This window comes from Lotus japonicus, chromosome 5, assembly GCF_012489685.1.
Source record: "Lotus japonicus ecotype B-129 chromosome 5, LjGifu_v1.2".
In the NCBI taxonomy this organism is placed as follows: Eukaryota; Viridiplantae; Streptophyta; class Magnoliopsida; order Fabales; family Fabaceae; genus Lotus; species Lotus japonicus.
In genome coordinates this window covers 59,773,052-59,785,158 of record NC_080045.1, presented here as the reverse complement: position 1 = coordinate 59,785,158, position 12,107 = coordinate 59,773,052, and the positions used below count along the sequence as shown (strand labels likewise).

Here is a 12,107-nt window from a genome sequence, read left to right as displayed (position 1 = left end):
AAAACCTATCATGTTTTTCTCTCCGTTCGTCTGCTCCATGGTAAGTATTTTCAACTTTCTTCCATATTTTTCATACTCCTCTCTTTCCTCCCTTTCATTTTTCTGTTTCTCAATTCTTTATTCAATTTCATGTTAAGCAACTTTCACCTTCAATTTTTCTTTCATTTGAAACAATTATAGAGAAAAATAATTTATCAATCATGTGCTAGGTAATGCTTTAATTTTATCTTAATGCAAAAATAATTAATTTTGCTATACATGTGCATTGGTTAGAGAATTCATTTGCTCTTTTGAGACATTTCTCACATTATTTATTTAATCTATAACATTTTGATATAATTTAATTAATGAATCCTTAGAACATTTAATACAAATAATTTTGTTGATATGTTTAATTTCTGATTAATTTTTCATTGACCAATAATGAGTATTTTATTTTAGGAAAAAATTAAACATTAATAAATCAAAATATTTCAGTATCCTTTTGTGCATACCTCCTCGAAAACAAGGCAAGGACTTTCATTTTCCTCCATTTCCTATTCATCTTATACTTCTTCCTCCAATCTTTGAAATTTCTTATGAAAAAAACTCATCCTGTTTTTTTCTCCGTTCGTCTACTCCATGGTAAGTATTTTCAACTTTCTTCCATATTTTTCATACTCCTCTATTTCCTCCCTTTCATTTTTCTGTTTCTCAATTCTTTATTCAATTTCATGATAAGGAACTTTCACCTTCAATTTTTCTTTCATTTGAAACAACTATAGAGAAAAATAATTTATCAATCGTTTCGGTTTTATAATTTAATTACCCAAATTTTTTTTTTCAAATCCGATCCAATTTTTATCGGTTTGGATTGGATTGGATTTCAGTTTTTCAAAGAAAGTAAAAATCTTGAAATACATAACAAAATAGAAAATAAAATCATAAAACAAGAAGCACTGTAAAAGTTATAGAGACAAGATATCATGCTTAACACTAACATCAATACTGTAAGAAATGAATTATGTACGCACTGATATGTTTCACTTTCGCTGAATGAAAAGAAGACATATGTCTCCTAACTTGAAAAATGTTAAACACATTACTGTAAAGGTTTGGGTATACATGGAATAAAATATTATAAGTATGGTTAAATGGGTAATTATGTATGTCAAAATTTAAATAAATAAATACTTTCGGTTTGGTTTGGATCGGTACGATTTAGAACATGGGAACTGAAAACCAATCCGATCCATTAGCGTAAATATTGGTTTTTGCTATTTTCGGTTTTTCAGTTTTTGGTTTTTTTGGATCGATTTGAGCGGTTTTAATTGGTTTGGTTCGGTTATGAACACCCCTATTTCATGATCCTATTATTTACTTATTCATCCATTTTTTATTCACCATCATATACTGTTTCACCCCTTTTTTAAATCATGAAGGGGAAAGACGAACATCCTTCAATTTATCTGCTTGGATTGATAAAATGAATTTTTCCTCCATCGTCCCTGGTAGGCGGTGGTTACCAAAGGTATGATCGAAGAGCCAAGGACAAAAAAGAGGAACGAGTTCAAACTTAAAAGTAATAGTCACATGAGAGTTTATTCAAAAATAAGAGAAGCCTCTGGATCTAAATAATTTTCGTAAATTATCTATTATTTTGGTTTATTTAATCTGGCGATTTTCTCCTATGATTTGATTTGAGTTTTATTAGAAGTGGGGTTTCATTTTGTTGTTACATGTTTTTTTTTTGTCCTTTGGCCACCAGTCACCACGGGGGAAAAGAGCCCCACGTGACTAATCTGGCTCGGGATACGGTAGTAATGTCCCTGACCACAAATGTATTATATTTTCCCTTAGAGGGGATCGAACCCGGACCAGAAGCCTAGGCGAAATCCCTTAAGGAAATGCACATTCACCAAACATTTTGAATCAAAATATATATATTATTATTAGTGTTATTGCTATTATAAATAGAAACATTGATATGAAAAATAATCAATCAAATATTAATAATTAAACATGTATAAAAAAATTAAAATACTGATTTAATGCATATATAAAAATTTGAGTGAATTTAAGTCTTATAATTTAAAATATTTAATTTTTTTCATATTTAAATAATTAAAAATTTATAAGTAAAAAGTTGTGGTAGATTAATACATAATTATCACTATTAAGAACATATAGTTGAAACAATTGTTAAAATATATAATTAATTAAAAAGATACAAAACATAATATTACATGAAGTTTAAATTGTAAATAACAAAAGTCACCCGTGCAGGGCACGGGTAATCCCGCTAGTAAAGATGTGTAATAGAGTTGTGACCAAAATGTAGATACCTTTTCAAAATTTTAAAATTGGAGGGACACTACTAGAAAACACGGGATTTAGTGGCGGTTGAATAGCGGCGGTTTATTGAAACCGCCGCTAAATGTTTTACTTTGAGGCGGTTGGGCAACCGATGGGAAATGGAGTCGGTTGTTTTAACTTACTGGCGGTTGAAACCGCCAGAAAATTATTTATAGTTAAAAAAAAACTAAAAAAACTAAACCTATTATTTCAGATCCAAATCGCACCTCACTCCTCAACCTCACTCTTCACTCATTCATTCTCTCTCTGTTCATTCTCTCTCACTGTCCTCCACCACCGTTCTCCACCACCGTGCTCCGACACCGTTCTTCGCCACCGTTCTCCGCCGTCGCCGTTCTCCGCTCTTTGGCAATCGTCCCTCACCCTCGGCACCATTGTTCTCCGCCACCTCTGATCTCCGCCATCGTTCCCCACCGTCGCTGTTCTCCGCTCTTTGGCAAGGCGAGTTTTATTCAATCATCTTTGTTTTCTTTGATTGCAAATCTGAGATAACTCTTTACTTTGATTTCAAATCTGAAAATCATTGATCTCTTCACTTTGATTTCAAATCTGAAAATCTAGGGTTGTGTGTAGTCTGATTTTTGTTAATTTTTGTAGAATCTGAAGAAGTGATGGAATCTGAAGTTGATTCAATCTAAAGTTCCTTTGCAATCGGTATTACCATCTCTCTTTCTTCCTATTTGTTGATTGATACTGTTTGTGACTGTTGCTTGTCTAATGTATTGTTGTGCATGTTTCTCTTGATCTTTAAAGTCACAAGGGATATGAATTTTAGTGAAACTTTGATTCCAATTCGCCCTCTGAATTCATATAGAATCCGTTTTGGATTTGAATTCCTCATTGCACATTGTGTTCTATTTAAAGTCCTAGTGATCTTCTCGCGGGTGAAGTGTCATCAGGTTTCATTTCTGTTATTCTGTTAGATGGTTCTAATCTTTGGCAATTGTATCATATTCTTAAATCTTTTCCCTTTGAAGAAAATGTTCAATTTTGGGGAAATATGAATGCTGGATGGCTGCAACAAGAAAAATACATACCAGCAAGGGATATGAATTTTAACTGTGTAGAGAACATGAGATTTGGTATTGCTGTTTTCATGTAACCAAGTGAAACATATTAGAGGCTGTAGAAAGTGATTTAAGTATAATTATGAGGTTAATAATTGGTTTGATATTAGTGTCTTGATTTGGTACCGAAGATCAATGTTAAAAGCTTGATATTAGCTTGTGGGATTGTTGTCTTGTTCATGACAGCCATATTAACTCTTTGGGACTGCTCTTAGTTTATTAATAGTTTACTGCTCATGTTTCTTAAATTTCAAAATAATAAATAAATTGTATTGGGTGTCTTGGGGAGAGCCATCAAAGCTCCTGCTCTGTTCCAAATGGGTGTTTAGCTTTCTTTTATGTTTTCATTATGTTAAGTTTATATTTACCGAGATGATTAATATAGTATCATTAGATTTTCAAGTTGGTTCTTGTAGTTTGAATGGTTTTAACGACTCTTAGCTATGCTGAGATGCATGGTCTATAGTTTTATAGGTTGATAGTTGTAGTGTTTATGGTTTTTGTAGGATGAATAAAGGTAATATATAGGGTTGAGTCTATACATGCTAATACTTAAATGTTGTAGTTCAAAGCCACATGTTAATTGCATTATAATTGTTGAATCAGTGTTGACTGTATTTTTCTCCAGTCAACACAATGACTATACAGATTTTTCTAATAATCATACAATATGATTGTAAATTAAGTATTATATTATCAATTACATAGGAAGCTAATGAGGATTAGTGAATGCTTTAGTGTTGTTAGTGGAATCTGGATTAGTTTTGACACACATAAGAGTAATTTTCATGCTTTCTTTGCTTCTGATACTTTCCTGACCTTCCTCTTCTATCTGAAGATTCTTGGTGTGATGGATAAATCATGGATTAAAAAGCCACGCAACACACTTGAGTATCATCGAGGATTAAATGGTTTTTTAGACTTTGCCTTTGAACACAGTTCTTCTGAGGGTACAATTATATGTCCGTGTGATAAATGTGGTTTTAAGAAGTGGAAGACTCGACCAGAAGTCTTTGACCACTTAATATGTAAACCGTTTCCTGAAACTTACACATTCTGGTGTGACCATGGGGAGACTTTATTAGGGGAATCAGTTTCTGGTCCACCTAATATTCAAGAGAGCATTGTAGATGAAGATGTTATTCCACATACAGTAATTGAAGACCCAATGCAGAATATGTTAAAGGATGCTTTTGGATTCTCTAGAATGGATGATAATGAAGAACACTCTCCATCATCAACAGAACATGGTGATGAAGGTGGAGGAGGCATGCCTGAACGACAATATGGGGCAAGTGGTGCTAAAGAATTTTATGATTTACTTCAAGATGGAGAGCAACCATTGTATGAAGGATGTACAAAGTTCTCAAAGGTTGGATCTCTGAAGAGATACTTACATTTTGTTCAAGATACTTGGACAATGAAATTGAGACAAGATTCAATCGCGGAGGTCGTGTTGACGATTATCCGTACGAGTCTTCATCACTTTTATTTCCCAATGTAGGCAAACCTGTTGGAGGTTCATCTTATTTCACTTTGACAGAGAGAGAATGGCTACAAGCACATCGCCATGTGTTGGTTAATTGTAAAGAAGTACAACATTTCATTGAGTAAGTCTTATATGAAATACTTTGTTATTCTATATTCTTTTCGTCATAATTTTTAACATAATGATTGATATAGGGAATTTAGAATTATCACAAAAAGGAGATTAAGGTCTCGAACAAGGTCGTCAACTGAGATTGAGAAGGAAGTTCATCGTGGCTTTGTGGAATGGTTTAGGCGTCGTGTAAGTATAAGAGATGTCCTATTATTACTGAAACCAAGTTTGAACATTCTATTACTTATTATTACTGAAACCAAGTTTTTCTTTTTGATAGATTATGAATGATAGTTCTATTGCACACTCTGATGATATTTGTGCCCTAGTGCAAGGCCCGCTTCAACAAGCCAGAAGGTTTACTGCATATAATGTTAATGGATATAAATTCCGAACCTTACAACGTGAGCAAGGGATGAAAACTCAGAATAGTGGTGTGTTTTGTAGCTCTGGAACAAAGAGCTATGCAAGTACAAGTGACAATAGGCCAACAGAAGGTTTAGTGCCTTATTATGGGAAACTGGTTGACATTATTGAATTAAGCTACCATGGTCAATTTGTGGTGACTTTGTTTAAATGTCAGTGGGCTAACACTACAAATTTTAGATTGATGAAAAAGGATGTATTGGGGTTCACTTCTATAAGCTTTTCTCATTTAATCCATACGGGTGATCGGGAAGATGATGAGCCATACATTCAAGCTTCTGAAGGTCAGCTAGTGTATTATGTGGAGGATAAGATGGATGAAGGATGGTATACCCCAGTACATCTAAAACCAAGAGACTTGTTTGACATGGGTGAGGGTCCGATAGAAACAACTTATGAGAGTGAGCCATATCATCAACAAAGTGACATGCATTGGTCAGATGATAACATCGAAGATCAATTATTCAGGCCTGGAGTACTTGTGGAATTTGATTGAGCTTAGAAATTGTTCTTGTTTCTCCATGTTGTTTGTTAGTAATTAACTTATTTTTCATTATTGTGTTGCTGGTTAGCTTTGACATTTGCTTTTTGTGTTTAGGTTTTTGTAATCAACAAAGTTCCAACTTCATGCTTACAATATGTTACTGTTTTTTTAAGTCAATATGTTACTGTTTTTTTAAGTCAATATGTTACTGTTTTTTAAGTCAATATGCTACTGGTTTTTTTTTAAGTCAATATGCTGCTGTTTCTTTATGTTTTGAATCTATAAATGACATTTTGAGGATGATTAGAAGGTCCTTATACTATGGAGTCTGGCATGTTTGAGGATGAGTTTCAAAATGATGGTTCTTTTCTACACGATGAGTTTGAGGATGGTGAGAATTTTGAGGATACTGAGAATGAGACATCGGATGCAACTGATGATCCAAAACGACAAGGCTGGTTGGTCCAAATCAGAAGTATGACATTTAATTTTTTGCATTTCATTACAAAGTTTGTTCATGTATTAATTGATTCATTTTATATTAAACAGTTAACACTTTCATTTTTACAGATTTGAATGGAGAAGTGACAGAACGTCGTATGTGGGCTAAACAAGTTCCTAAACTTCCTGTTACGGAGCAAATTATAGTTCCTTTTAAAGGAAATCAGCCTGTTGGAACTGATATTGATGGGCTCCTAGGACAATATCTGGGTCGATTAGCTTCTAACCACAAATTACTTCCTATTAGTTTCAAGAAGTGGCCTGAGGTGGTTAAGACATACAAAGATTGGGTTTGGGAAAAACACATTAAGGTATAAAATAAAGTTTTTTCTCTAGTTTCATATAATAGATTATTTTTTATTTAAATTATAATGTCATAAATAACACCACTATGTGATTAAAGGTCAAGTTTTAGTGGGAGCCAATCCATGAAGCAGCAGCAAGAACAAGCTTTATGATGGATATGGGGAAAAAATGGAGGGAGAATAGGATACGGTTGTTCCACACCAAGTTTGACCAGACATTAAGTCGTGAAGAAAATATCAGAAATCCTCCATTGTCAATTCCACCAACAGAGTGGGCTGCCTTTATAGATTATCGATTGGAAGAGGACACTACGGTATTATTTTATTTAAATTTTAAATGGTTTGACAATCACAATGAAACTTACTTTATTTGGTGCTTGTGTGTAGAAAAAAAGCAAACAAAATGCAGCAAATAGAGCAAAGCTTACGATTAACCATACCGGTGGCTCTAAGAAACTAAAGAGAAGAAGTGAAGAGATTGTAAGTATTTTGAAATTATATGTTAAATGTAGTTAGACATTTTATCCCTATTTTGTGTATTTAACATTTAAAATTGTGATTCTCTCCAATAGATGAGTCAAATTGGGAAACCAGTGAGTAGGGGCACCTTATATATAGAAACTCATAAGAGAAGGGATGGGAGTTACATTAATGAAGAGGCTCGACAAGTTTGTGTAAGTATTTATCTCTCTCCTTATGTTTATGTTGAAGTTTAGCTTCAAATGTAAGTGATTATGTTGAAACATCTGCACTTGTTTACTTGACATCTGAATTTCTGATTTGATTATGAGAAAAGAGAAACTGATTTGAACATGTTATTAGGATTTGTCTTAGAAGTAGCGTCTGAGTTTATGAGTCTTTAACTGGTTCATGTCATGATAAATAATAATGGATGTTTTTGCTAATACATTGTGTAGGAGAAGATTGCTGAAATTGAGAGTCAGGGAACTGTTCCTGTAGAAGTCGCAATTGATGACTCTCTTGGACAAGTAAAGGGAGCAGAACATTATGGTCGTGTCCGAGGTGTCAGCTTTGGAGCTTGCCCTTCACAATTTTTTGGATCTAAATACCAGCGATTTAATGGTTCTTCTAGTAATCCAATTGACCATAACCGTATTACTCAATTAGAAAATGAACTCAAACAAGAAAGACTTTTATCCAAAGCAAGGGATGAAAAATTGAGCAAAATAGAGATGTTACTTGCTCATGTTCTTTCGAATGCTTCAATTTCCATTCCACCGGATCTAGCCAATGGGCTAGATAACATTGTAAGCTATACTTGTCAATACATGTATTATGATAAATGCCTTTCATACTTTTCTTTGATGTGTTTACAATATTAATAAACTGCTCTTTTATATTTTTTGCAGCAACAATCTCCTAGTCATCACCAATCAAAGTAAAGAAAAGGTATAACATAGCTCTTTGTCGTGGCAATTAATAATGCTTATTCTATTGACTTGTGTCTGTAGGAGCAACCAGTAGATGCTTCTGTATAGTTCATCTGGATTCTCTTCCAAGTTTTGATTTGGTTTAACTAATATATAGGAAAAGTAAAATGAGTGTTGGTGTTTTTCATGAAAATGAATCTTCTCCCCTGCTTATTTTCTCTGACGAACAATGATCAGATCTGTGATCATTGCTATTCAGTTGTCCTTAGAGCTTTTGAACCTATTTAGATTAGAATGACATTCTGCTGAAGAAGTAACTGTTAATAGATTTTAGTAAAAATACGCTATTCTAATTATTTGAAACACTGAATCAAACATAGGCATAGTAATGTTAACCACACCAGTAGCTGCTTCTGTATAGTTCATCTGGATTCTCATCCAAGTTTTGAGAAACATAGAATATAGAATTTATGTCCAATTCATTCTAGCACAGTTTAACACATTCTTCTATTTATGTTTATAGAAACCTGGAGGAGCTGAGTTGCTGTCAAGATCACTTGTAGGAAATAAACATGGGGAATAAAACACAAACTCTGAGTGAACTTTGGTCTGTGTATAGATTCTGCTTCATGTTTAATTGTAGTCTTCAAGGGCAATGGATGAGACCATGTTGCTTGATATATTTGTTATGATGTGATCCTTTCCAGTTATCTTTCATGATCACTTGTAGGTTTGCTGTGGATTGTTGAATTTAGTGCGTGTGAGCATGCCAATTGAATGCATCGAATCTTAGTTAGTTTTATTTGAGTAACTCATTAATGCTCAAAAATAACTATGAAGTAAACATGTGGATTTGGGATTAGAGCTTCCTTATTTGTAATATAAGATGATCCTACCAGTGGAGAATATTGTCCAACTACATGTTGCTTTTTTTTATTTGGTATTTTTTATCTTTGCTTTCCTTATTTGTAATATAAGATGTTCCTCTTGCAATTGTTCTATTGCAGGTTACAGGTTTTGGTTCTGAATATTGTGATCATGGTATGAATTTATCAAAAATTCTTAAAAGTAATACAATAAAATGAGTAGCTTGTCTTTACACTCTAATTGTATATTCTTAAAAAGTAGTCATATTTTAAAATGCCTTCTATTTTTAAAAATCTAAAAGAAATTTGATTTATAATTTAAAAAGCTATCAATTGTGGTGTCAAAATGAACTTCTATTGATTTATAATTTAGAATCAAACATGTAATATTTGCACCAACTATTTGTTATTACGTGAGAGTCAAAATTGATAGTATACAATTGGATAATGTATATATGTCCTTTTAGATGAAGAAGCTAGTAATAGATGAAATTAAGGACCAGTTAATAAGAAAGGATAATTAATAAGGAATCGCAAACAGAAGGAAATAGGGGAAAATGGTGCACTTGATCAATCATAGTCTGAACCCACCAACTGCCACTTCTTATATAAAAAAACATTTCTTTTTCTCTTTATTCCCTTTTCTCCCTTTCAATATTCACATGCACACATGGTTTGCACAGTTAGAATAAGAAATTTTGGAAACTTGATTGCCATTTTTTCTATTGCTTAGATCACATCTAAGACACATTTGGTTTCTTGAAAGTGAAAACTTTGGTTACTTGTGTCCAAGCCTTTGTGAAAATGTTATTATGTATTTGGGATTGATAAATATATATCATATGTCTAGGAAATATGCTAGGGCACTAGATAAAAGTCATTATGCTTTTATTAAATAAAAGTCGAAAGTAGAAATTCCAAAAAAAAAATGATGAGGTTATCGCGGCGGTTTAAACCGACGCTATAAATGCAGAACAAGTTGCAGCGGTTTAAACCGCCAAAAAAGTATGAGATAAAATGCTTTATTAACTCACGTCGGTTGCAACCGACGTTATGTTTTAGTTGATCCTTAGCGGCGGTTTAAACCACCGCTAAAAATTTAGCGGCGGTTATTCCGGCGGTTGCTAAAAAACGACGTTAAGGTGACTCGCGGCGCTAAAAACTGTGACGGTTGGACAACCGACGGGAGATTGTTTTTGCGGCGGTTTAAACCGCCGCTATACACAATTCCAACCGCCGCGAAATAGCGCTTTTTGGTGTAGTGGGAACGCTCTAGAGGGTGGGAGTAGTAACACAGTGATTCTAATTAAGAACTCGTTATTGAGGTTTCTCATGTCCTTTTCCATATTGTGGAACCGCTTTCATTTGTACTGAGGAGTTAAGAGAAATTTTTAAAAAACAATTTTTTATTTGGGCCGTAGGGCCCTTTTAGGCAAGAAAAAATAAAAAATTGGGCACAAAAAACCTTCTTGACTATCTTGTCTTCCCGTTAGGTAGGTGTTTGTCCAGCTTTGATGGGCCACCAATGTTGGCTTTGTACATCCCCAATAGTGGGCTAAGGCTTTCAGGCCTTTTTATGAAACTTAAAACATTGACCCAAAAAATAACGTTCTTCTTGTTGTTGTATTCGATCATTATTAACTTTTTACATTGTGCAATCCAAGTTACTCTTCTTTCTGTTGCTTTTGTTTCTTTTATCCCCCCTCTTTTTATCCTTTTGTAAACTATGGGTGGCACCCCTTGTGCCTATTTATATTATATCCTTGGCTTACCCAAAAAAAAATTGTGCAATCTAGGGCTGGGCAACGGTCGGATTCGGACCAAATCTCGGGTGTGAGCGGGTAAAATTTCTCCATATTTTGAATCCATTTCCGACCGAATTTAAGCAATGGGTAAATCGAATTCGGGTTGAACGGTCTCGGGTTAGAAGGGTGGGTTACATGGGTTGCAGAACAAAAAAAATGATTTTTTTTTTTCCAGAGGAAGTAAAGAAGAGGAGGAGGACGGAGGTCAGAGGTGACCTTCCTCATACACAGAATTACAGAAACAAATACAGAGGTCAGACTTAGAGGCAACAATCATCTAACATTCAAACAAATAAAACACAGGAGGAGAGGAGGAGTTTGAGAGGGAGGTCCGGAGGACGCTGGGAACGCGTCGCTGACGGCGGAGAACGCGTCGAGGGTGATGAAGGCAAAGCGCGGCCTGAACTTTCTTGGATTGAAAATCATATCCAAAGCAAAGCAAGATAGAGAGAGAGAGAGCATTAGGGATCAACAGGTTTGTTTGTTGTTCATCGACTTCCTCTCTCATCCTCCATGTTGATTCTGATCTGAGAGAGAGAAAGCATTGTGTGGCCGCCGTCAGCTTTGATTCAGAGAGAGAGCATTAGAATTTTAGGATTGTTACTTGTTATATTCTATGTGGGCTGGGCTTATGGCCATTAAAAAAAATTATATCTGGGTCCGGTCGGGTTTGGTCACCGCTGGACCAGGGTTTCTTGGACTGAACTCGACCGGTTCAACCCTTTTGAACCCGATTTTATCACCCGCTGGCCCGTTCACCCGTTTTGATCCGCCCGTTTGCTGCGGTTTGGGCTCGGTTTGGACGGTTTCGTGCCGGGCCGGTTTTTTTGGCCAGCCCTAGTGCAATCCAGTACTGGTTCTTCTTGTTGTCTTTGACCATTATTAACTTTATTTATATATGTGTGTTGTATATTAATTCTCTCATTTTAAAGTTAGATCATTATTAACTTTATGTGTATGTCAATTCTCTTATTATTAACTTTAGATCATTAAATTTCAGAGATGAGAAGGTTTTTGGTTGATAGAGCAAGTATTGAGAATGTGAATGTTGTGCAACTAGAATCCAAATTAGAGTCGTCGCCTAATGTTGCTAATGAGTTTAATCCAAATGGGATTGTGCGTGATCCAGGTCGTAGGAAACAAATTGATGAGTATGCTCCGGATATTCAAGACGAAGTGAGGAGGGCATTTGGCTCGTGGATTTACTTAGCACACTATTGGTAATTTGGTATGTTACATTTTTCTTATCTTGTATTGTCAATTTTGGACGTGTCACGTGTAAATGGAATGTAACCCGGGTTAGCTAT

At 34.6% G+C, this 12,107-nt stretch overlaps 1 protein-coding gene and 1 long non-coding RNA gene across 2 annotated transcripts; both read left to right on the top strand.

Annotated features, from left to right (window-relative positions):
* The first annotated feature begins 6,253 nt into the window (after positions 1-6,253).
* Positions 6,254-7,819, top strand: LOC130719894 (uncharacterized). Its single transcript, XM_057570491.1, has 7 exons — positions 6,254-6,407; positions 6,503-6,744; positions 6,849-7,052; positions 7,126-7,218; positions 7,311-7,412; positions 7,656-7,761; positions 7,812-7,819. The coding sequence occupies exons 1-7, from the start codon at positions 6,254-6,256 to the stop codon at positions 7,817-7,819; spliced, it is 909 nt and encodes a 302-aa protein (XP_057426474.1).
* A 70-nt stretch (positions 7,820-7,889) lies between these two features.
* Positions 7,890-9,157, top strand: LOC130720603 (uncharacterized). Its single transcript, XR_009013188.1, has 3 exons — positions 7,890-8,006; positions 8,109-8,148; positions 8,653-9,157. It is a non-coding gene; the product is annotated as an uncharacterized LOC130720603 (long non-coding RNA).
* The last annotated feature ends 2,950 nt before the right edge of the window (positions 9,158-12,107 follow it).